General features: G+C 36.5%; 1 protein-coding gene across 1 annotated transcript; it reads left to right on the forward strand.

Moving 5' to 3' along the window:
• The first annotated feature begins 573 nt into the window (after nt 1–573).
• Nucleotides 574–27,328, forward strand: SMAP2 (small ArfGAP2). Its single transcript, XM_053704813.1, has 10 exons — nt 574–721; nt 11,954–12,087; nt 14,595–14,680; nt 14,857–14,935; nt 18,780–18,863; nt 20,504–20,585; nt 24,325–24,434; nt 25,941–26,109; nt 26,249–26,565; nt 26,655–27,328. The coding sequence occupies exons 1-10, from the start codon at nt 619–621 to the stop codon at nt 26,769–26,771; spliced, it is 1,281 nt and encodes a 426-aa protein (XP_053560788.1). The 5' UTR covers nt 574–618; the 3' UTR covers nt 26,772–27,328.
• Nucleotides 27,329–27,428: the final 100 nt, after the last annotated feature.

Consider the following 27,428-nt stretch of genomic DNA (forward strand, 5'->3'; position numbering starts at 1 on the left):
TTAGTGCACACTCAGAAATCCTCTCAAATGCTAATACTTTACTCCTTGTAATAACATTTCCCATGCTCAATTAGTACTCTGCTGTAGTAACCACTGGTGGCTGCCAAAATTTAAAAAAAAAAACCCTGATGGCGGCACTGGCAGTCTGATAAAAAAAATGTAAAAGAAACCAACTTCCATGAATAAGAAACTAAATACCAATACCACGAATAAGAAACAGCTTGAATAAGAAACCAACTTCCTTATTGTTTAGTTCTAAGAGTATTCGCTTAATGATCTGACTTTATGTAACAAACCTATATCATTCTGTAATGTAAACTGACGTAATTTCATTGAAGACCAAGTGTGCACATTGATATGCCAAACGTAATTCCACGGCCCCGACCCCTTTAAGTCACTCTAGCTACGTCATTGTCCATTCATGATTTTCCACAATGGGCAGGTTTGTTATCGCCTCCTTGGTGACTGGTTATACGCGCAGACAGTCAACCAATAGCTGTAGATAACGTAGTTGAGGCCCTGACGTAACCAGGGAGTGGGTAGGAGTGAGGAACAGGTCCGGAAACAGGAAGTGAAGGCACTACACCGGGAGCTGCCATCTTACTGTATCCCGTGAAGATGACCGGGAAGTCGGTGCGGGACGTAGAGAGGTACCAGGCGGTGCTGTCCGAACTTCTTCTGCGGGAAGAGAATAAATTCTGTGCAGACTGCCAGGCTAAAGGTAAAGAGCGACCTAATAGTAAAATATAGACACTCCACTGATATAGAGACATTGAATCATGTAAAGACACTAATAATAATGATATAGTAATCTGCTTTCTTTGTGTATAAATATAATGTCATGTTACACAGGGATCAATACCCATACACATACAGATCCAGAAGGGACGTACAACACCGTTGGATCATTATATGTGAACCCAAATATATGAGATTCCCATATAATTTAATAGATCATGTATTACACTTTGAATTATTTTAAATCATAGCTCTTTGTTGTATGTGAAATGCAATTTTACCTTTATTTCAAAAATATTCCTGAGTCTATAATTAAAATATAAATTGGCATATAGGTTATTTGTGTATTTTTACGTTTTGTATATATTTTTTTATAACAGTAAATATTGGTATTACACATAATAAACACCAACAGTGGGTTTCTTGAACATTGGTAAATTCGGATTGTGAGAAGCATGTCAGTTATCAGTGTTAAACGGACAACACGTTTGTTGTGTCAACACTATGTACAGTTTGTTTTATGAAAAAGCTGTCGGGTCCACTTTGGGACTTATAAATTAGTTCATTGGTCAGTTTGTTGATACTTGTTCCCCTTATGCACAAACATAGGATTTAAAAAGTGGTATCTCTAAGTAATATTAGAATGATCATTTAATAATCTTTATAAAGATAAATAATCTTTATAAAGTGTTGTCTTATTTATACAGATGTCTGCTGTACATATCTCTTTAGTGGGTTATAAGAGACAACTTGCCAAAGCCTGATCCAGTTACAAGGGTATCTGCAAGGAGTCTTTTTATTCTATGTTCTTTGAATATAATTATATACAACGCAGATATGTAGAAGAAAAGTAACATACTAAGTATCTAAATGTTTGATTCTATTTGTAAAATCTCTCCTATTACTTACAGCTTAAAGGGACAGAAAACCCCAAAATATTCTTTCATGATTTAGATAGAAAAAACAATCTTCAACAACTTTCCAATTTACTTCTGTTATGAAATTCGCTTGATTCTCTTTTTATCCTTTGCCGAAGGAGCTAGCCAATCACAAGAGACAAATGTGTGCAAACACCAAAAGTGTCTTAAAATGACATGCTCCATCTCAGTGATTTTTAACCTTTTTTTGCCGTGGCACACTTTTTTACATTAAAAAATCCTGTGGCACACCACCATCCCAAAATTATATAAAAAAATCACACATTGTAGCCTAATACAGCATTTATATATACACATGCAAACAAACACACACATACTGTATGTATTGTGCTGTTATGCCATGCCTCCTACAAACTACCCCTGCACTGGGAGTAAAGAACAAGCAAAGTTTAAAAAATATGTCACACTGTTGTCAGTCTGCCGTGACACACCTGAGGATCTCTCACGGCACACTAGTGTGCCACGGCACACTGGTTGAAAAACACTGCTCTATCTGAATCATGCAAGTTTAAAAGGATAGGAAAGTCAAAATTAAAGTTATGGTAAACTTTCCACTTTTTATCATCAGATTATGAATGTTAATGATATTTTAGATTTACTTTAATTGATCACTTCTAATGAAGATTTGCTATTGCTTACTTTTTAATCTAGCCGTGCCACTCTAATACCCAGCGCTCCCGCTACCCACTTCAAAAGTAATTATTTTTGCAAGATAACGGTTTGAACTGTTCTCTAATCATCGCTCAATGCCATATGGATAGAGCGCTGATTGGGGAACAATTCAAATTGTTAGCTCACAAAAAAAAAACTACTTTTGAAGTGGGCGGGGGAGTGATAGAATGGCACGGCTAGATTAAAAAGTAAGTTATATTGCATCTTCATTAAAAGTGATATATTAAAGTCCATCTAAAGTATCACTAACATTCAGGATCTGATTATAAAAAGTGGAAAGTTTACCGTCACTTTAACCAGACTCGATAACCTTTTTTTCTATGGAACACAATGAAAAAACTTTGGACACTTTCTAGGGTTGTTCTGGAGCTGGTTACTGAAGAAAGAACAGAAATGGTCCTGCAAGCACCAGTGATGATATATCACCAACTGTTGCTGGCTTGTTTGCACACATGTTACACTTTGGTATGTTATACAGTCAACAAATGTCCGCCAAAATGATAAATAAAATTCCCAAATTTTGTATTTTTTTAACAACCCCCCCCCCTAAAAAAAAATATAGGGGAGTGAAAAACGGACAGTAAAATCATACCGCTGCACTTTTCACACCTGCATCATGTGTGTTTCAGCACTCCACATTTTTAAATGATTTCTGGTGGACATTTGTTGACTGTATATGATACAGAGTAATTTGAGGACCATAGATGGGTCTTGCTGGATGTCTGCTTTATACTCCAGAAGTAGGAGTTGCCTAATACGTGGGTTTGTGAGCTATAAACTTTTTTTTTTTCTAATTTTTGACCTTCCATTTATTATGACACAAACTTAGCTTTTACCTTGAAACTAACATGTAAGTTTGGAGAGTGACACCTTACTACATAATTATGTTACTGAGTGTATAAAAAAAGCATCAGCTGTTGTATTGACAGAGTAAACAATACAGACTGTGTTATGTCTACAGCAAATAAGTTATGTACTTTAGGATAAGAAACAAGATATAATTCTTTAGGAGCTAACAAATCTTTAGGTTTGCATGTATAATAAAACATCCAACTTTACAATATGTATTATATATATATATATATATATATATATATATATATATATATATATATATATATATATATATATATATATATATATATATATATATATATATATATATATATATATATATTGATCTCTTGTCATTACAGTTTGTTGTTATTTTTTAACTTCAATACTTAAAAATTACAAATCTAAAAATGAAACAGGTTGTGGAAATTTCTGTTGCATGGTTTAAGGGACAGTCTACTTAAACATTTGTTATTGTTTTAAAAGATAAATAATCCCTTTATTACCCATTACCTGGTTTTACATAACCAACACTGTTATATTAATAAACGTTTTACCTCTGTGATTGCTTTGTATCTAAGTCTCTGCAGACTGCCCTCCTATCTCAGTGCTTTTTACAAACTTGCATTTTAGCCAAGTAGTGCTGGTTCCTGCATAACTCCACAGGAGTGAACACGCTTTTTATCTATATCAGTGATTTTTAACCTTTTTTTTTTTTTTTTTTTTTTTTTTGCTGTGGCACACTTTTTACATTAAAAAATCCTGTGGCACACCACCATCCCAAAATTTTAAAAAATTCACACATTGTAGCCTAATACAGTGTGTGTATGTATGTGTGTGTGTATATATATATATATATATATATATATATATATATATATATATATTATACACATACACACACACTGTATGTATTGTGTTATGATGCCATGCCTCCTACAAACTATACGTGACATATTGACATTCATTCACATACAATCATAATGATTGTCTGTGAATGAATGTCAATATGTCATGGTTGTAAATGATGCCTGATGAGCCTGTCACATACCTCCTAATATTTGAAAGAGGGACACCCCTGCACTGGGAGTAAAAAACAAGCAAAGTTTAAAAAATATGTCACACTGTTGTCAGTCTGCCGCAGCACACCTGAATCATTCTGAGGAAGGGGTCAGCTTGAACCTCGAAACGTCAATAAAAAGTTAAGTTGCCTTTTTGGTTAACCCACTATCAAGAAGTCCTGTGAGTGCTTTCTTTCATAATATATATATATATATATATATATATATATATATATATATATATATATATATATATATATATATATATATATATATATATTCACAGTAAAAGTTGTACTTGCATCTCACAGCTGTGAGGCCTAGAAAGGATCCCCAGTCCCACCAAGCTAAACTTTAGGTGCAGCTTGTGGCAGTCGGCGAGAGGAAGTGGGAGACACCCATTGCTGCATTGTGATTCTATGCCAGGGCCTAATGTTAACTCGCCAGTGGCTCCCTGGCGCCTGACTTTCTCAAGCGTTGCTCTAGTTTGTTAGAGCATGTTATTTTTTGACTAGGCACCCTGCAAGGATATGTGTTTGACCCCTGGAAAGTGCTCTACGGTCCCTGAACGGTACATTTACTATGCCAGGGTTAGACGCATACCATTGCAGGGTTGCTAGTCTTAAAATTAGATGCTCTTACTATTTAGAGCATGTAGTTTTTCAACATCAATTATTTCTACAAATCTGCTTTTTATATTGGCATATTTTAAAATTGTTATATTTCTAGGTGTTAGCGTTGTAAAAGTGTTTGTGAGAGACTCTCTAGTGATATTACCTAGATGTACGCCTATTTTAATTTAAGCTGACACAGTTGTTCAGCAAAGTGTATTCAAGGGCTTTTATTAACTGAAAGTAACTTATAGATTTGCTTATCTTGCTGCTGACATACATTAAATAAAGTAGAATTTCTTTATGTAGTTTAATGAGGTGCCACTTTTTTGTATGTGTGTGCCAATTGATGATTTATAGTTTTTTAGGATGCAGACTACATTTTACATCCCCTTGCTGCAAAACAGAGCTATTAAACAAGAAATGAAAGGGACAGTCAAGTCCAAAAATAAATTCATGATTCAGATAGGGCATGCAATTTTAAACAACTTTCCAATTTACTTTTATCACCAATTTTGCTTTGTTTTCTTGATATTCTTAGCTGAAAGCTAAACCTAGGAGGTTCATATGCTAACTTCTTAGACCTTGAAGGCCGCCTCTAATCTAAATGCATTTTGGCAGTTTTTCACCCCTAGATGGCATTAGTTCATGTTTTTCATATAGATAACATTGAGCTCATGCACGTGAAGTTACCAAGGAGTGAGCACTGATTTGGATAAAATGCAAGTCTGTCAAAAGAACTGAAATAAGGGGCAGTCTATAGAGGCTTAGATATAAGGTAATTACAGAGGTAAAACATCTATTATTATAACTGTGTTGGTTATGCAAAACTGAGGAATGGGCAATTAAGGGATTATCTATCTTTTTAAAACAACAACAATTCTGCTGTTGACTGTCCCTTTAAAGTGACATTAAACACAATGTTTTTGTGTAAAATGTATATTTTTTTCCAGCTCTCTCTGGAGAGGTCAAAATGCTGCAAGTTGCCTACATCAGCTAGTGATCTAAAGCATTTGCAGGTGTTTAGTGGCCTTTTAAAGGGACAGTCAACACCAGAATTTGTGTTGTTTTAAAAGAAAGATAATCCCTTTATTACCCATTCCCCAGTTTTGCACAACCAACACAGTTATATTAATATACTTTTTACCTCTGTTATTATCTTGTATCTAAGCTTCTGCTGACTGCCCCCTTATTTCAGTTCTTTTGACAGACATGCAGTTTAGCCAATCGGTGTTCACTCCTAGGTCACTTTACGTGCATGAGCTCAATGTTATCTATATGAAACATGTGAACTAATGCCCTCTAGTGGTCAAAATGTATTCAGATTAGAGGCAGTCTTCAAGGTCTAAGAAATTAGCATATGAACCTCCTAGTTTTAGATTTCAACTAAGAATACCAAGATAACAATGCAAAATTGGTGATAAAAGTAAATTGGGAAGTTGTTTAAAATTGCATTCCCTATTTAAATCATGAAAGTTTTTTTTTTGACTTGACTGTCCCTTTAAGTCTTCACTTTTCAGGCATAGTTAATGATTGGAAAGAGTAAAAGAATCCTGGAAAGGTATAAAACACATAAAGGGCACTACTGGAACCTAAGGCCTAGATTTGGAGTTTGGTGGTAGCCGTGAAAACCAGCGTTAGAGGCTCCTAACGCTGGTTTTAGGCTACCTCCGGTATTTGGAGTCACTCAAAAAAGGGTCTAACGCTCACTTTTCAGCCGCGACTTTTCCATACCGCAGATCCCCTTACGTCAATTGCGTATCCTATCTTTTCAATGGGATTTTTCTAACTCCGGTATTTAGAGTCGTGTCTGAAGTGAGCGTTAGAAATCTAACGACAAAACTCCAGCCGCAGAAAAAAGTCAGTAGTTAAGAGCTTTCTGGGCTAACGCCGGGTCATAAAGCTCTTAACTACTGTACTCTAAAGTACACTAACACCCATAAACTACCTATGTACCCCTAAACCGAGGCCCCCCCACATCGCCGCCACTCGATTTTATTTTTTTAACCCCTAATCTGCCGACCGCCACCTACGTTATACTTATGTACCCCTAATCTGCTGCCCCTAACCTGCCCCCCCACAACGTCGCCGCCAGCTACCTACAATAATTAACCCCTAATCTGCCGAGCGGACCGCACCGCTACTATAATAAAGTTATTAACCCCTAATCCGCCTCATTAACCCTATAATAAATAGTATTAACCCCTAATCTGCCCTCCCTAACATCGCCGACACCTAACTTCAAACATTAACCCCTAATCTGCCGACCGGAGCTCACCGCTATTCTAATAAATGTATTAACACCTAAAGCTAAGTCTAATCCTAACACTAACACCCCCCTAACTTAAATATAATTTAAATCTAACGAAATTAATTAACTCTTATTAAATAAATTATTCCTATTTAAAGCTAAATACTTACCTGTAAAATAAATCCTAATATAGCTACAATATAAATTATAATTATATTATAGCTATTTTAGGATTAATATTTATTTTACAGGTAACTTTGTATTTATTTTAACCAGGTACAATAGCTATTAAATAGTTAAGAACTATTTGATAGCTAAAATAGTTAAAATAATTACAAAATTACCTGTAAAATAAATCCTAACCTAAGTTACAATTAAACCTAACACTATACTATCATTAAATTAATTAAATAAAATACCTACAATTACCTACAATTAAACCTAACACTACACTATCAATACATTAATTAAATACAATACCTACAAATAACTACAATGAAATAAACTAACTAAAGTACAAAAAATAAAAAAATATTTACAAACATACGAAAAATATTACAACAATTTTAAACTAATTACACTTACTCTAAGCCCCCTAATAAAATAACAAAGACCCCCAAAATAAAAAATGCCCTACCCTATTCTAAATTACTAAAGTTCAAAGCTCTTTTACCTTACCAGCCCTGAACAGGGCCCTTTGCGGGGCATGCCCCAAGAAGTTCAGCTCTTTTGCCTGTAAAAAAAAACATACAATACCCCCCCCAACATTACAACCCACCACCCACATACCCCTAATCTAACCCAAACCCCCCTTAAATAAACCTAACACTAAGCCCCTGAAGATCTCCCTACCTTGTCTTCACCTCACCGGGTATCACCGATCCGTCCTGGCTCCAAAATCTTCATCCAACCCAAGCGGGGGCTGGCGATCCATCATCCGGTGGCTGAAGAGGTCCATAAGAGGCTCCAAAGTCTTCATCCTATCCGGGAAGAAGAGTAGATCCGGACCGGCAACCATCATCTTCCAAGCGGCATCTTCTATCTTCATCCGATGAGGACCGGCTCCATCCTGAAGACCTACCTTAATTCCGATTGGCTGATAGAATCCTATCAGCCAATCGGAATTCGAGGGACGCCATCTTGGATGACGTCCCTTAAAGGAACCGTCATTCTTCAGTTGGACGTCGCCGGATGAAGATGGGTCCGCGGTGGAGGTCTTCAGGATGAAGATAGAAGATGCCGCTTGGAAGATGATGGTTGCCGGTCCGGATCTACTCTTCTTCCCGGATAGGATGAAGACTTTGGAGCCTCTTCTGGACCTCTTCAGCCACCGGATGATGGATCGCCAGCCCCCCGCTTGGGTTGGATGAAGATTTTGGAGCCAGGACGGATCGGTGATACCCGGTGAGGTGAAGACAAGGTAGGGAGATCTTCAGGGGCTTAGTGTTAGGTTTATTTAAGGGGGGTTTGGGTTAGATTAGGGGTATGTGGGTGGTGGGTTGTAATGTTGGGGGGGTATTGTATGTTTTTTTTTTTTTACAGGCAAAAGAGCTGAACTTCTTGGGGCATGCCCCGCAAAGGGCCCTGTTCAGGGCTGGTAAGGTAAAAGAGCTTTGAACTTTAGTAATTTAGAATAGGGTAGGGCATTTTTTATTTTGGGGGTCTTTGTTATTTTATTAGGGGGCTTAGAGTAGGTGTAACTAGTTTAAAATTGTTGTAATATTTTTCTAATGTTTGTAAATATTTTTTTATTTTTTGTACTTTAGTTAGTTTATTTCATTGTAGTTATTTGTAGGTATTGTATTTAATGTATTGATAGTGTAGTGTTAGGTTTAATTGTAGGTAATTGTAGGTATTTAATTTAATGATAGTATAGTGTTAGGTTTAATTGTAACTTAGGTTAGGATTTATTTTACAGGTAATTTTGTAATTATTTTAACTATTTTAGCTATTAAATAGTTCTTAACTATTTAATAGCTATTGTACCTGGTTAAAATAAATACAAAGTTACCTGTAAAATAAATATTAATCCTAAAATAGCTATAATATAATTATAATTTATATTGTAGCTATATTAGGATTTATTTTACAGGTAAGTATTTAGCTTTAAATAGGAATAATTTATTTAATAAAAGTTAATTAATTTCGTTAGATTTAAATTATATTTAAGTTAGGGGGGTGTTAGTGTTAGGATTAGACTTAGCTTTAGGGGTTAATACATTTATTAGAATAGCAGTGAGCTCCGGTCGGCAGATTAGGGGTTAATAATTGAAGTTAGGTGTCGGCGATGTTAGGGAGGGCAGATTAGGGGTTAATACTATTTATTATAGGGTTAGTGAGGCGGATTAGGGGTTAATAACTTTATTATAGTAGCGGTGCGGTCCGCTCGGCAGATTAGGGGTTAATTATTGTAGGTAGCTGGCGGCGACGTTGTGGGGGGGCAGGTTAGGGGCAGCAGATTAGGGGTACATAAGTATAACGTAGGTGGCGGTCGGCAGATTAGGGGTTAAAAAAATAAAATCGAGTGGCGGCGATGTGGGGGGGCCTCGGTTTAGGGGTACATAGGTAGTTTATGGGTGTTAGTGTACTTTACAGATTAGGGGTTAATAAGTGGAGGCAACGTTGTGGGGGGCAGATTAGGGGTTAATAAATATAATATAGGGGTCGGCGGTGTTAGGGGCAGCAGATTAGGGGTACATAGGGATAATGTAAGTAGCGGCGGTTTACGGAGCGGCAGATTAGGGGTTAATAATAATATGCAGGGGTCAGCGATAGCGGGGGCGGCAGATTAGGGGTTAATAAGTGTAAGGTTAGGGGTGTTTAGACTCGGGGTACATGTTAGAGTGTTAGGTGCAGACGTAGGAAGTGTTTCCCCATAGCAAACAATGGGGCTGCGTTAGGAGCTGAATACGGATTTTTTGCAGGTGTTAGGTTTTTTTTCAGCTCAAACAGCCCCATTGTTGTCTATGGGGGAATCGTGCACAAGCACGTTTTTGAGGCTGGCCGCTTGCGTAAGCAACTCTGGTATCGAGAGTTGAAGCTGCGTTAAATATGCTCCTTTTTGGAGCCTAACGCAGCCTTTATGTGGACTCTCAATACCAGAGTTATTTTTATGGTGCGGCCAGAAAAAAGCCAGCGTTAGCTTTTCGGGTCGTTACCGACAAAACTCTAAATCTAGCCGTAAGTGAACTCATCTGATGAGTCCATGACGAGGCATATGTGTAGTGTACCTGCCAATCACCAGCTAGTTCCCATTAATGTTGCTCTTGATATACCTAAAGGATACTAAGTAAATGTAATAACAGAAATAAATTGCTCTGAATCGTGTGTTTAATTTTGAGTTTCGAGTTCCTTTACGTCCATAACTAGCTTTGTCACAGTTTATTTTTCTGTAGAGTCTGTTCTGATTAACCTATTGCTGCCACCATTTTCATTTGTGGTTCTAGTTCAACATCACTCTGCCTGATTGACTAACGTCTGTGTTTTTATTACTATGGTCTATATTGCTTTTTACAGTATCCTAGCTGTCTTTGGTAGTTACTTTCTGTCGTACAACACTTAATTGGTGCTGATTGCTGTGTGTGTGTGTGCATAGTGACCATTTGTACTTTTTAGTGACCTCAGGAAGTTTTACTGTGCACCGATCAGGAAAAATATAACAATATAAATATGATGTTTCAGGCATTTCTTGTACTTCCTTCATAGATACAACTCTTTCCTTTTGATATAGATTTCATATGAGCCTCTTGTGTTCTCAGAATTACTCAGCGCTGCAGATTGACATTGCTCCAAGGTTCCCCCTCCTCCTTTAACTTCCGTCTTTTGCAGCTGTCAATAACTGTGGTTACAGTGTGTCATTTCCTACACAGAAAATGAGGAATTGAGCCATATATTGGTCTTATTAAATGGAAAGGACGTCATTTCTGTCACAAATCTTATACAGTAATAGGTAACTAGTATTAACGTGGGCCCTGTATCTTCTAAAGATTTACAGTACTTTTTAGTCTTTTTTTTTTTTTTTTAAATATTTTCAAACCTGATTAGAGGTGTTTTTAAATCCAATATGTGTGTGATAATACCCAGCTCTGACCTAAAAGCTCAACAAACCAAGAGGGAGTAAACACTTATTGCATGTAAATTGCTTAGTTAAAGGGACAGTAGTTGGATAGAGCATGAAATTGTAAACCACTTTCCTGTTTGTTTTTCTATCATCAATTATGCTTAGTTCTCTTGGTATCCTCTGTTAAAGAGTAATCCTATGTGAGCTCAGGAGCGTGCACTTTCTTTTAACTATCTGGCATCAGTGTTTGCAACTAATCTAGTAATATTATATGTAGCTGCAAACAGTGTTGTATAGTCTGCTTCATACACTCTATGGCATCTGTGTTTACAACAATGTATAACAGTGCTATAAATATTGTTGTAAACACTTCTGCCAGATGGCTAAAGACAAGTGCACACTCCTGAGCTCACCGACAAAACATTCTAACATTTATTTTGATGGCAGATAAGTAGATTGCCTATACATAAACAGACATGCACTCCTGTGAAACTGAACAAACCTGCTTCTTTTTTTCAGCATTGTCCAATAGGATTGTGCCTATTTATTTTGCTGTCTCACCATCCCTTTTTCAGATTGGAAGGTTTTCTAAAACACTTTTGTATACATGTTATATACCCTGTTGTATGATGTATTTAGAATTATTCTTCAGATGCAGCAGTGGGGGGGAAATCCCTTTAATTCTATCACCGAACACTTCAAATCATTTGGAAAACTGTTTTGGGGCTTAATAGACTGATTACATATCAGTACCTCTTCTAACCATGTTTTCCTAAATCTCCCACCAGGTCCGCGATGGGCATCCTGGAATATTGGAGTGTTTGTCTGCATCCGTTGTGCCGGGGTCCACAGGAACCTGGGAGTGCACATTTCTCGTGTGAAGTCTGTCAACCTGGACCAGTGGACTCAAGAACAAATACAGGTGAGAAACTTATTATTATTCATAAAGTCCTTAATGGTTAGACACTTAGCCTATTTCTGTCACTGATCTACATAGTAATAGCTGTTCTTTTCATTTTCTGTTTGCCATTGTCTCTGTTCTGATATATACAATAATGCATAATGTGAACTTCTACAACTTCTTATGGCTATCACTAGTTAACTTTCCGCAGATATGTGATCCAGAGCATGACTAGAAAGAAATATATTAAACCTACAGTCTGCCTGCTTCATCCACCTTTTTGTGAATCTAATATCAGATGCTTCTAAGGTTATGGGGCTATGTGTTACATTTAATGGGACATGAAACCCTTTTTTTTCCCAACTTAGGTAGAGCATACAGTTTTAGACCTCTTTCCAATTTTACTTTTTTTATCAAATGTGCTCCATTTTCTTTGCATCCGTTGTTGAAGGAGCAGTAATGCACTACTGGGAGCCAGCTGCACATATCAGATGAGCCAAGGACAGGAGGCATATATGTGCATTGCGGCTCCTGAATCTACCAAGGTATGCCTTTCAACACAGGATACCAAGAGAACAAAGCATATTATATAATAAAAGTAAATGGGAAAGTTGTTTAAAATTGCATGCTCTATCTGAATCATGAAAACTTAGTTTTTACTTAAAGGGACATAAAACCCAATTTTTTTTTTCTTTCATGATTTATATAGAACATAACATTTTAAAAAACTTTCTAATTTACTTCTATTATCAAATTTTCTTAGTTTTCTTGTTATCTTTTGTGAAAAAGCAGAAATGTAAGCTCAAGAGTGTGCACGTGTCTGTAGCACTATGGGCTCGATTTATTAAAGCCCTACAGCTGCAAGTTCTCATAAGAACTTGCTTGCCATAATTTAACAAGCAGCGGTCACCAAACCTCTTCGCCACCTCTAAGGTGGCGAAATTTAATCTCTGCGGTCGAGTCCGACTGAGGAGATTGACAGCTCCTGCCCTCGCGTGATTGGCTGTGCATGGGCAGGGGGCGGGATTGCACTTGAGCGCAAAATTGCGCTCGTGTGCAATGTTGAATACCTGCGGGTAATTTCACCCCGCCACAGGCGAGCTGAGGCGTACAAGGTCGCGTATACGCGCCCCTATACGCCTCAGCTTTGATAAATCTAGCCCTATATAGCTGCCGTTTTGCAACAATGTTATACATTAGCAGGAGCACTAGATTGCAGCACTATTTCCTGTTGTGTAGTGCGTCAGACATGTGCGCACTACCTAACTAGGTATCTCTTCAACAAAGAATAACAGGAGTATGGGAAAAAAATTATAATAGAAGTAAATTGGAAACTTTTTAAAAATTGTATCCTCTATCTGAATCATGAAAGAAAGTTTAATGTCCCTTTTAAATGTCTCTCTTTCCATCACTTCCATCCCATTTAATAAACATTACTGCAGCATCATAAACTCATGTACTTGTAGTTTGACTGACATCATAAACTCATGTACTTGTAGTTTGACTGACATCATAAACTCATGTACTTGTAGTTTGACTGACATCATAAACTCATGTACTTGTAGTTTGACTGACATCATAAACTCATGTACTTGTAGTTTGACTGACCCCATAAACTCATGTACTTGTAGTTTGACTGACATCATAAACTCATGTACTTGTAGTTTGACTGACATCATAAACTCATGTACTTGTAGTTTGACTGACCCCATAAACTCATGTACTTGTAGTTTGACTGACCCCATAAACTCATGTACTTGTAGTTTGACTGACATCATAAACTCATGTACTTGTAGTTTGACTGACATCATAAACTCATGTACTTGTAGTTTGACTGACATCATAAACTCATGTACTTGTAGTTTGACTGACATCATAAACTCATGTACTTGTAGTTTGACTGACCCCATAAACTCATGTACTTGTAGTTTGACTGACATCATAAACTCATGTACTTGTAGTTTGACTGACCCCATAAACTCATGTACTTGTAGTTTGACTGACATCATAAACTCATGTACTTGTAGTTTGACTGACCCATCATATTGAGTTATTTTTAAATACTAATGTCACACATTAATAATGAATGCTGGAGGCTTAACCTCTGCACCCAGTCAAGTGCAGCACCCTAGCGGTTATGGGCACTGTGCTGTGGTATCTGATGGCACACAACATATAAATGATGATAATAATAATAGAGTCTGTACAAATGAATAGTACTTAAGTTAGCAGACAAGTGCACTGAACTTTGAATACTGTACAGTTCTCATATTTTAGGCTCTGGAATGTGAAATCTTAACTCTTAATACGAGAGAGGGCTTTGTCAGCCAATGGTCCTGTGAACATGAAGGATTTATCCATATTTGCACATAGATGGTTTAGAAATATTATTTTATTGCTATGCTGTTGGGACAGTGACTTAAATGTTCGGTTTCCCCTGCCTTATTGTAAATTCTTTAGGCCAAACTGGAAAAACATACAAAATGTATATTATTTATTGTTTTACTTTTTTTTACTTTTTTTTTTAGTGCATGGAAGAGATGGGAAATGGGAAGGCAAATAAATTATATGAAGCATTCCTTCCAGAAAACTTCATAAGGCCGCAGACTGACCAGTATCCTTTTTGACATGGAGCAAAATGTTCCTTTGGTCCATTAATATGTTAAAAAAGCCCCCCCCCCCCCCCCCCCGCCAAGAAAGGGTTTGACCCACTTAAACTTGTTTTGATTTAAGAACGTTTGTGTCATTTAACATCTTTCTGTGTCCAGATCCTTAACTTTAATTCCCCAGAGCTGTTGAAGGTTTTATTAGAGAGAAATATGAGAAAAAGAAATACATGGATCGTAGTGTGGACATAAATGCATACAGAGTAAGTAACTTTATTTTAATTAAAATAAATATACAGTATATTTCTCAGGCTACCAAAGCATAGTTTTAAGCTTGTTTATACAGTATATTATATGATTCATATCAGTTTACTGTCCCATATTATTCGCTTATACTACACTTATATGTACGATTGTTCCTCACCAATGGGTAAGTATAAACACAGATCACATTTGGAGTTATTTTATCATCAGTATACTTATACTGAGTAAATGGCTAGGAAACTCTATGCTTTTATTAAATCCAGATCATGAATAAATATTGCCGTTTAGGTGCTTGATATATTAAAGGAACAGTCAATGCCAAAACTTTTATTGTTTAAAAAGATAGATAATCCATTTATTACCCATTCCCCAGGTTTGCATAACCAACACAGTTAGTTTAATATACTTTTTAACTCTGTAATTACTTTGTATCTAAGCTTCTGCAGACGGTCTCCTTATCTTAGATCTTTTGAAAGCCTTGCATTTTAACCAATCAGTGCTGACTCTTAAATAACTCAACTAGAGTGAGCACAGTGTTACGACACCCATGGAAAAAACAATCTTATTGGCTATTCACAGCCAGACAGTGAGATAAAAGGTGGACTGCAGTCTTAGAAATCAGCCTATGATCCTACCTAGGTTTAGTCTTTAACAAAAAATACCAAGAGAAAAAGGCAAATTTGATAAAAGCAAAGTGGAAAGTTTTTTTTGTTTTTTTTTAAATTACATGCCCTATCTGAATCATGAGGGTTTTTTTGGAGTTTAATGTCCCTTTTTAAAATACAATTTACTTCTAGCAGGAATGGTTAAGTGACTGTAAATATTTGTAAACATTGAAACGTGATGAAGACTTAATGGCTTCTTATGCTTCAATTCTCTGCATTGCACTGTCACAATATGATAAATCTATTTTAGCTTCCAAGTTTATTTAGACACCTCACTGTTTACCAGGGTGTCTCACTAAAGAGTACAAAATACAAAGTGTGTGTAATTGTTTTATCGTAAAACGGACTGGACATGGGCATCCCACGGGTGTGTGGGTGAAATAGTCTCTCAAATCCAAGCGTAATTCTAAAAACATTTACTCCCTACAGATCTCACTGTATTTTCTTGCAAACTTAAAGGTGGCGCGGTTGTGATAAAATACTGAATCTAATAGAAAAACACATGCATATAAAAAGAGGGGATTGCAAGATGCTATATGCAAAATACAGCGCAATGTGATTTTGTTTTTGATGCAGCATTTAATTTTTAAAGTGCAATCACTGCTTACTTTGCTTCACTCAACAAAGTTTCCCTTTCCAGCGAGCTCCCTTACTTTCTATAGGAGACATATTGCTACTTGTGCAAACTGCCACTTTTGTCAAATGATTCCACCAGCGTTGAAAAACCACGTCCGGACCTGTGAAGTTTAGATAATTGGGCCCTAAGTGCTTTTGCATTGTAGTTGTTATTATGCATTTACTGATTATGCTATACTACTGTCTTTAGTGGTCCTTTAATTCTCTGTAGTGTGGATGGTACACAATGGTGGTGGTTGTTTTATAAATCCTGAAAACAAACCCCTTATAATTCCACAATTAGCATTGAGTTATCTTTTCAAAACGCCAAAGTTTAGGATTGAATACATCTGTTTATCTATTATATGTATGCTTTTGTAGTAGCCTAACAGAGATGCTACAGGCAATTAGGAGCCCATATACAAAATTCAAAGGAGTGTGTATTGAATTTGGAAAGTTCTTCGTTTTCAAGAAGACAAACTCTTAAAAGAGGCATAATGGTCAAAATTTAAATGTATATGCATGTATTTCAGTTTTGCATTGAAGGATTTTTTCTCAGTATACTTCTGTTAGCAAAACTGCTTTTAGTAATATTTTTCAGTGATTAAGCATCACTTGATCCATTCACCAGCATTCAAACACCACATCTGCTATTTCAGTTGTCAGTGGCTTGAATGATGCAAATGGAGTCATTGCTGATATGATCCGATAAACGCTGTTGCTTGCTCTCTGACCTGGTACAGTGTTAGAGTGTGCACAGGGCATGTGCCGCATACTTGCTTATGATGCAGAAGCCAAATTTAGAAGTATATTGCAAAAAATGCTTATATTAAAAATAAAATAAATAAAAAATGAATTAAATGCACTCACTCACTTTTCGGTTCTGATTAGTATGGCCCCTTTTTAAGCAAAGCATCACATTATTTTCATGGTATGAGTACTGAGGTGTTTGCACAATTGCTGTATGAGAAGTAATAGTAAGCTTGCAGTGCACAGTGATACAATGTATCTGTCTGTACTTTACAGTGACTTTTGTTATGTATGTGAGAGAACAGCATTTAAATATATAGAAAAGTAAAAATTAAACTTGCTAAAATCAGTCTATGAGTGTGTATTTTACCAGAAATGCTGTCATTGTATACCCATACTTATTTACCCAGCGCTACAGAATTTGGTTGCACATTAGAAATAATTGATAAGGGCACCTCTGACAACTCTCTCACTCTCTCCGTCTCCTTGCTTTTCACCAGAAATTCTTAATATGCAATGTTTCTAATGCACAAGAGAATTGTGGGTAAGATATGCAAATTCTCAGGTTTTTTTGCTTCAAAAATACCGTTTTGACACAGCGATCCTTTTAAACAGGATTATGACAGCAAAAGGATAGCTGTGTTAAAACAGTATTTTTGAAGCAAAAAAACTGAGAATTTGCATATCTTACCCACAATTCTCTTGTGCATTGGAAACATTGCATATTAAGATAGATGTACTATATATACACACAGAGATACCTATGCAAGCCTGACAAACATTTTCTCAGTACAGTATCATGCATTAAAGATGCATTTTGAAATACCCTTTATTCAGATGAAAGAAAAAAAAAAACTTACAATATGAATAAAAAAAAAAGTGTTTGCTTCTGTTTTGTATTACATACCTTTTAAATGGAAATTAAAGGGGCCATTAAGTAAAATACACTTTCATGATTCAGATATGTATTAACTTTTAAATTACCTTCCAGTTTACTTCTGTCTAATTTGCTTAGTTTTCTTAGTATATTCAGGAGCGGCAACGCATAACTGAGAGATTGGTGGCTGCACATATGTGCCTCTTATCGTTGGCTCGCCCAATATGTTCTGGTAGCTTGCAGTAGTGCATCGCTGCTCTTTAAAGGGATAGTCTAGTCAAAATTAAACGTTCATGGTTGAGAGAGCATGCAACTTTAAAATTTTCTTCGTTCTCTTGGTATCTTTATTTTAAAAAGGATGGATGTATGCTTAGAAGCCAGGCCCATTTTTGGTTCAGCACCTGGGTGTAGTGCTTACTGATTGGTGGCTAATTGTAGCCACCAATCTGCAAGCACTACCCAGGGTGCTGAACTAAACATTGGCCGGCTCCTAAGCTTTCATTTCAGCTTTTTCAAATAAAGATACCAAGTGAACAAAGAAAAATTGATAATAGGAGTAAAGTAGAAAGTTGCTTAAAATTGCCTTCTCTATCTGAATCATTAACATTTATTTTTGACTAGACAATCCCTTTAAACAAAGAATGCTAAGAGAATGAAGCACATTTGATAATAAAAGTAAAATGGAAGGTTGTTTATAATTGCATGTTTTATCTGAATCATAAGGGGGGGGGGTCCTGTTACTTTTTTATTTGCTAAATCAATCTTTAGTGTGTTTTTGCTTTGAAAAGTATTTGTTTCTTGTTGTATCCATTTAATATGGCAATATTTTAGCGAACACTAGAAAGTAAAAATTGTTTGGTTGACCCTGCAGTTCTACTTTATTTAGCGGTCCTTTGACATTAATATAACCCATATTTCCCCTCCCTGTTGAAACAGAAAGAAAGAGAAGGCAAGTGGAAGAAGTCCGATTCTGCCCCAGAAATCAAATCCCAGCAAGTGATATTTGAGAAGGTCAAGTTGGTATGTGTTCTGCTCCCCTTTTTGTTTTTTTCTCCCAGGCAAAAAATCTGATCCCGGATGGAGATGTATTAAAATGATGAAACCATTTGTAGCTTGCATAACTGTTTTATGAAGGAAAATGAGTTAATGGAAACATCAGAGTGACGCTTTCTCCTGTGTGTGTTGCTCACCATGATTATGTTCCTGTGTAACGGTGCTGGACACCCATTATTCATAAGAACCTAGATACTTATTTATATGGACACTGCTCATTAAATATTGCTCTTTTGTAAGTATGGTAGCAATATTTAAACAGGTTAAAATACATTTTGTATGAAATAAGGTTGAGTAGAAGTGTTTGAAGGGACAGTAAAGTCAAAATGAACCTTTCTTGATTCAAATAGAGCATTTCATTTTTAACAACTTTCACTTCTATTTTGTTTTGTTCTTTTGGTATCCTTTGTTGAAAGTATACCTAGGTAGACTCAGGAGCTGCTGATTGGTGGTTGCACATATATGCTTCATGTTGTTAGCTCACCCATTTGCATTGCTATTTCTTCAATAAAGGATACCAAAAGAATGAAGCAATTTAGATAATAGAAGTAAAATGTAAAGTTGTTTCCAAAATTGTATCTTCTATCTGAATCGTGAATAGAAAAAAAAATTGTTTCATGTTCTTTTAAGACAAGTGCACGCTCCTGAGCTCACCTAGGATTACTCTTTAACAAAGGATACCAACAGAACTAAGCACAATTGATAATAGAAGTACATTTGAAGGATGTTTTAAATTGCATTCTTTATCCAATCAATTTGTTTAATTTGACTTTACTGACCCTTTAAGTTTAAGTGAAACAGGAACTGTCTATGAGTAATAGCTGGGTCTATTCCTCACTGTCTGGTAGAGACCACTACCACAAAATTCAGCACATCCCAATAAAAATATAGGGGAAAAAGCGCCATAATACAGTTAAAAAAAGGGTAAATTTTACAGTTTGAAATATATAATTATTGAAGCAAAAATTCAGTAAGAGTATAAGAAATGCATCTTCTTGATCACTGAAAAACTGGTTAAAGGTTTTGACTATGACCTAAGAAATTGGGCGATGTATAAATTCTAGTCCATAACTGATATTTTAGTCTCATTATATTAATCTGGAATTAAACCTTAAAGGGACATGAAACCCTAAATGTTTCTTTCATGATTCAGATAGAGAATACAATTTTAAACAACTTTCCAATTGACTTCTATTATTAAATTTGCTTTCTTCTCTTGTTATCCTTTGCTGAAATGTTTATCTAGGTAAGCTCAGGAGCAGCAAAGAACCTAGGTTCTAGCCGCTAATTGGTGGCTATATATATATATATATATATATATATATATATATATATATATATATATATATATATATATATATATATATATATATATTTGTCATTGGCTCACCCATGTGTTCAGTTAGAAACCAGAAGTGCATTGCTGCTCCTCTAATAAATGATACCAAGAGAATGAAGCAAATTAGATAACAGAAGTAAATTAGAAAGTTGTTTAAAATTGTATGTTCTACCTAAATCACGAAAGAAATATTTTGGGTTTCATGTCCCTTTAACTCTCTCTCTCTCTCTCTCCTTTTTTATTTTTTCTTTCCCTTCAATCATTTTAGCCACTCAAGAAGGATGATCCACAACCTCAGAAAACCTCTCCCTCCAAGCCAGCGGAGCCTGTGATGGACCTGTTAGGCCTAGGTGAGAGAACCTGCTTAATAACGATTTGTTCATTTCTAAGGGTTGCAAGGCACACAGAGCTAACAAATGCCTCTCTTCCACCAGCAGAATCAGAACAGAGTATTACACTTTTGTGTTTAAAATGACAAATGCTTGGTTATTATTCTCTTCCTTACTTGCTGATTATGAACGTTTACCAAAACCACTACTACTCATGTCACTGTTTCTGGCACAATGCTGGCTGGCATCCAAAGGGAACTGTTTACGGGAATCATAAGACCGGAATACTGTTCCCATCAGTGATGATAAATGTCTCTGCATTTAATCATTTCTAATGTTTTAAAGGGTAAGCAAGTGAATACATTAAAGGGACAGTCAAGTCCCAAAAAAACTTTCATGATTCAAATAGGGCATGCAATTTTAAACAACTTTCCAATTTACTTTTATCACCAATTTTGCTTCTCTTGGTATTCTTAGTTGAAAGCTAAACCTAGGAGGTTCATATGCTAATTTCTTAGACCTTGAAGGCCGCCTATAATCTAAATGCATTTTGATAATTTTTCACCACTAGAGGGCGTGCTTCATATAGATAACATTGAGCTCATGCAAGTGAATTTACCATGGAGTCAGCTCTGGTTGGCTAAAATTCAAGTCTGTTAAAAGAACTGAAATAAGGGGGCAGTCTGCTGAGGCTTAGTTACAAGTTAATTACAGAGGTCAAATGTGTATAATTATAATTGTTGATTATGCAAAACTGGGGAATTGGCAATTAAGGGATTATTTATCTTTTAAAACAACAATAATTCTGGTGTTGACTGTCCCTTTAATGGAACATGCACACAATTGTAAACAACTTTCTAATTTACTTCTGTTATCAAAATGTTTTCATTTTTTTTGTATCCTTTGCTGAAAAGCAGGGATGTAAGCTCAAGAATGAGCCCATATCTGGGGCACAAATGTTGACCATTTGCAAGAGCACTAGATGGCAGCACATTCCTGTAATGTAGTGCTCTAGACAGCTACCTAGGAATCCCTTCAACAAAGAAAATTAAAAGAAAATGGGTTTCATATCCCTTTGAATACTAAATAAAGGCTAGTAAGAACAAAGCTACATATAATTAAACCTCATTAAATGCACATTAATCACTGTAATACTTTGAATAAAGTGATAAACTGAAACGTGCATTTTATTTACAAAATAGGAAAAAATGTTTGCAATATATTTCTATTAGCAAAGTACTTGAAGTAAAAGTCATAACTGTTTTTTAGTGGCATACACACGTATGCCCTGGGCACCAGCATTCAAACACTGTATCTACTTAGAGAGCTGGTGGTGGTATGTTTTGCATCAGTGAAGACTTAATGTGTGTCATACAAGCTACCTCTGACTCTCTGAGAACGTATGTGTTTGATGTTGCAAAAGCATACCTAGGTAGGAGCAGAAGCCCCAATGCACTACTAGTAGCTATCTAATGACTGGTCGCTTTTCATATATTCACCTAGCTCGCCGTAATGCATTGCTGCTCCTTCAACAAAGGATACCAAGAGAATGAAGCACATTTTCTAATAGAAGTACTAGGGAAGGCTGTTTATAATTGCATTCTCTACTTTAAATCACAAAAAATGTCATGTTCTTTAACGTGGTCTTTTTTTTATTGCAGTATGTAAATATGGTAAAAGCAATGGTTTAATTTTTAAAGTAATTACCTGAGTTTTTTTTTTTTTGCCTTTGCAATTTATTAATATCAATTATTTGTAGAGCGCCAACAGATTCCGTAGTTCTATAAACATAGGCATGATATGCAAGGTAACGTTTATAGGGGTCAAGTTGGTAGAGGGCCCTGCCAAGAGTTGTACTGTTGTGATCTACAAACAGCTGAGCTCATAGGGTTTCATGCTAAGGGGGTCAAGTGGATAACAAAGAAGGAGATGAGCTAAGGTTAGAAGAGGTTAGCATATGTTGTATTCATCCCTGAATAGTAGAATCATTAAGGAGCACTTAAAGAAAATAGCTCAAAACTAGCTCTTGTGGAGCGAGGCAGAGAGTGCCACAAAATAGGGGCCAGTCTGAAGAAGTCCTGTAGATGGGAATGTGAGGAGGTAACATGAGAGGAGGAGGTTGTGAGCAGAGTAAAGCGGATTGGAGGGGACAAGGTCTGAGATAAAGTGGGGGAGAAGTGTAATTGAGGCCTTGGAGCTAGACGGCAGCTACGGAGACCAGAAAGGATGGCGTTGCAGTAGTCAAGGTGGTAAAGAATGAGAGAGTGGATTAAAATCTTAGTTGGATCTTGTGCGAGTGTTAAAGTTTGGAGAATTTTATTTTATTTATTTTTTTTAAAAAGTGGAAGTGGCAGGAATTGTCCAAAGGTTGAATGTGAGGAGTGAAAGAAATGAGTCAAGTGTGACCCAAATACGTCTGGCATGGGGGGTTGAGGTAATGATGGAATTATCATCAGTTATAGAAAATGGGGGGGGGTTGAGATTTTAGAAGAAGGGTGAAAAAAAAGAGCGCTCAGTTTTGGAGAGTTTTAGCTTAAAGTATAGAGAGTCCATGCAGGATGAGATCTGAGAAAGACGGTTAGTGACACGTGTTAGCAAGGAAGGGGATATTTCTGGTGCAGAGAGGCAGATTTGGGTGTCATCAGCATACAAATGATATTGAAACCCTTGGGGCTTTAATAAGGAACCTAATGATGATGTATAGATTGAGAAGAGAAAGGCATCAAGGGCAGAGCCTTGTTGTTACTCCAACAGAAAGTGTCAAAGGGGCTGAGGATGCACTTTGGAATGCTATATTAAAGGTACAATTAGACAGGTAGGAAGAGAACCACAAGAGGGCTGTGTCGTAAATGCAGAAGGATTGGAGGGTCTGGAGAAAGTGGGTGGTCAACAGTATCAACGACTGCAGAAAGATCAAGGAGGATTAGCAGAGAGAAGTGGCCTTTCGATTTTGTTGTTAAAAGGCTGCAACCTTAAAGGGACAGGAAACTCCAAAATTTTGTTTCGTGATTTGGATAGAACATACAATTTTAAACTTTCCAATTTACTTTTAAATTTGCTTCATTATCTTGTCATCCTTTGCTGAAGAAACAGCATTGCACTACTGGCTGCTAGCTGAACACATCTAGTTAGACAATCACAAGAGACAAATGTGTGCATGCCATGCACCAATCAGCAGCTAGCTCCCACTAGTTTAGAATATGTGCGTATTCTTTTTCAACAAAGGATTACAAGGGAATTAAGCACATTTTTAAAATAGAATTGAATCTTAAAATTACATCCGCACTATCTGAATCCTGCAAGTTTAATTTTGACTCTTCTATCCATTTAACAATTGCTGTCTCAAGGAGGGAGTTTAATGTAAGGAAATGTGATAGATGTGTATATACTAGCTTTTCAAGAAGTTTTGAGGGGAAGGTGCCAAATTGTCAAAGACCGATGTAAGGGTGAGATTGTAGTGGCAGATTGGTGAGGGCAGGAAAAGGAGGAAATGGAAGAGAACAGAGGGTTGAGAGAGCTTGAGGGCTGTTTCTGATCTAGTGACTTAATGCTTCTGTGGAGTTGGTGTGAGGGTTATATGAAGTGATGTGACGTTGCAAGTAAGGAGGATGGTCGGAAAGGGGAAAATGAACTGCCAGGGTGCCCATATATACTATATATTCAGTAGTAGTAACAGCAAATATATTGATCCAAAGAAAATAAAGAATATGGAGTACTGTTTGATTTAGTTATGTTAAACATATTTGCACTCTACTTATAGATGCTCCTATTGCCAATTCCCTTTCAAATGGGAAATCCAGCACCAGCTTGGAGAAGGAACTGGACCTATTTGGTTCAATACCACCAATGTCCAGCTCAAAATCAAGCCAGGTAACTATGATTATATATCTCACACCTACATAGCAGATTACACACAAATAAATATAATGCTGAATGAGTGGCACTGTGATCTAACCAGTCCTTCTCTTCCTAGTTACTGTAAAAGCATCATAACCTTATTTGACTATTTCAACGTTAATTTAAAAAGAACTCCTAAGTAATACACTTTTTGCATTAATCATAACAATTCAGCTAAAGAAAATGAAATGTGTCCACTATATTAACATTGGATGCAATGTGATCTCTTCATGTGCAAAAGTGCACAGTAAATTTTACTAATCCTTCTTTTTTCTTCATGACTTCATTAAAGTTTGTTTTTAGAAATCCTTCTCCTAATCTAGTTTTTCCTGTTATGAAACTGACTTGTGCTTGTCATAGTTTTATATTCCCATTTAGAACAAAAACCCTTTCTGTGCTAGAAATATTTATCTTCCATCCTTGAACTAGCCTTCTTCTTTGTTGTTTTTTTTTATTCTCTGCTTTTTAACATTTTAAAAGTGCAAAATATGTGCTAATATGTTAGTGCATTTTTATGATCGCACTGTTTGCATGTAACTGTAAATGATAGCACTAGAGCAGCAATGAAGCTAGCCAAAGACACAAGAAAAATGTGTGTAGCCGTCAGTCACCAGCTGGTTCCCAGTAGTGTATTTGTAGCTAAGCACATGTACATATACTTTTTAAAAAAGGTACTAAGAGAACAAAGTGCATTTGATGATATTTTACTTTTTTTTTATGATCCATCTAAATCATGAGTTGTGTTTTTTTTTTTTGTTTTTTTTTTTATTCATTTTGACTTTCTTCTCCATTAAAGTAACATGATTTCAAATGTGCAGTAGTTGGGAAAAGTTCCATTAGTCCAAAGAGCTGTTGCAAAAAGGATTAATTAAATTTTACAAAAGAGATACTAAACCCAAATTTATTAATGATTCAGATAGATTATGCAATTTTAAGCAACTTTCTAATTTACTCTATTATCAATGTTTTCTTTGTTCTCTTGCTATCTTTATTTAAAAAGGAGGAATGTAAAGCTTAAGAGCTGGCCCATTTTTGGTTCAGAACCTGGGTTATGCTTGCTTATTGGTTAGCTCAATAGAGCCACCAATAAGCAAGCGCTATCCAGGATGCTGAACCTAAAATGGTCTGGCTCCTAAGTTATATATACCTGCTTTTTAAATAAAGATAGCAAGAGAATGAAGAAAAATAATACGAGTAAATTAGAAAGTTGCTTAAAATTACATGCACTATCTGAATCATGAAAGGGGAAAAAAAATGGGTTTAGTGTCCCTTTTAACTGAAATTGACCTTTTTGTTTCAGACATCAGAAAAATCTTAAGTTTTGAAAATAGATAAACATCTTTATAAAGAATGTGCCAAAGCTTGTAGTTCTGGACATACTTGCTGATGAAGACAACAAATAAGTGGAGCTAATGTACACACACATCCTCATGACACCTAATTTGTGATTTACAAGGGAGTTTATATGCTTTGTCTCAGACTATCAGCTCCACGCCAGTGACTGCAGCAAGTTCCGGATCAGTCCCAGAAAATCTCAATTTGTTTCCAGAATCTGGAAGAAAAACAGAAGAGAGTGGGAAAAAGCAGCTTTCTAAAGACTCCATCCTTTCTCTTTATGGTTCCCAGGCACCTTCAATTCCTGCTCAAGGTATGGATTGGGATACATTCATTTGACTCAATATGTTTTATCTCTGTAAAAGCTCTATCTTGCTAAAAACAAAAAAAGTGTATGTAGGATAAAATAAGAATGTTTGTTGCAACTTAACAATGCCCACTCCTTTTTGCAGGAGCCCTATTCATGGCACCAGCGCAGATGGCATATCCTACTGCTTACTCAGGTTACCCTGCAGTTCCTCCACAAGCTGGTGTTGTGGGTGGCATGATGGCATCTCCATTAGGCATTATGGCACAACCAACACACCCAAGCATGGTTACACCCATGGCCATGCCTGCAGGGTATGTAGGAGGTGTACAGGCAGCTGTTATGGGCCTCCCTAATGGAATGATGGCTCAGCCTGCAGGTTATCTAACCAACATGGGTCCAGTGGCACAACCAATGTATGGGGTGCAACCTGCACAGCAACTGCAGTGGAATGTTACTCAGGTAAGACTTTATTTATTTTTTAGAGATTGATTTTGTTTTCCTTTCAAACACTTATGGATACAGTCTGACTCACTCTTATATTCTCCTAGATGTCTCAGCAAATGGCAGGGATGACCTTTTTTGGAATGGGTGGTGTGACAGGGTATGGACAGCCTACATGCAACCAGGGAACCAATCAAACCCTTAGCTCCCCAATGTGGAAATGAATAACGGTGGACTCATGCCAGACGTGGTCTGTCTTTTATAACAGAAATGCATCTTCATTCCATTTGGTTCCAGCTGAAGTTCTTTGCTCATATACCTGCCAACCCACTATTTTCTCATCCACACAATGCTAATTCAGACAGGGAAAGAGCTTCCAGATCTACTAACTGTTCATCCTTCTCCTTTCCAATATGCTGCAGGATAACATTCTGAGTATTACTGGAAATTTGACCAGAAGTCTCAGGAGCTGAGCCATGCTTTTCCACCCTTCCAGTTGAAGGACAAAACTCACCCAAATCTCCCTTTTCTCTAAAAGTCTGTAGTGCATAGAAAATTCTCTTTGAGTGAGGTTTTATTTTCAAAGTGCACAACAGCATGTGCTGTAGCTATCTGAATTCATCTGTGTGTGCTGTGTTAAAGAGACCTGTGTTCCGCACCAGCATACCCGGTGTAATTGTAGGGCTCTGCCTTCATTTCTCATCTGGTATTTGGCAACAATGTTCTCTTGCACTTAACTTATTAAAGCTGGCAATGGCCCGGTAGAATTTTAGAGACTGCATGAATGAATCTAGGTGTCAATGTAATGAAATAAGAATTCAGGTATACCCATTATGCAAAAAGCCTTTTTTTCCACTTGTTTTATTTGTCATTTTAGACAT

The sequence above is a fragment of the Bombina bombina genome, chromosome 3 (genome assembly GCF_027579735.1).
Source record: "Bombina bombina isolate aBomBom1 chromosome 3, aBomBom1.pri, whole genome shotgun sequence".
Lineage (NCBI taxonomy): Eukaryota > Metazoa > Chordata > Amphibia > Anura > Bombinatoridae > Bombina > Bombina bombina.

Coding starts and splice junctions, on each gene's coding strand:
- SMAP2 (XM_053704813.1), top strand. CDS start 619: ATGACCGGGAAGTCGGTGCGGGACGTAGAGAGGTACCAGGCGGTGCTG. Junction 12,088..14,594: donor GGACTCAAGAACAAATACAG/GTGAGAAACTTA, acceptor TTTTTTTTTTAG/TGCATGGAAGAGATGGGAAA. Junction 20,586..24,324: donor GATGGACCTGTTAGGCCTAG/GTGAGAGAACCT, acceptor CTCTACTTATAG/ATGCTCCTATTGCCAATTCC.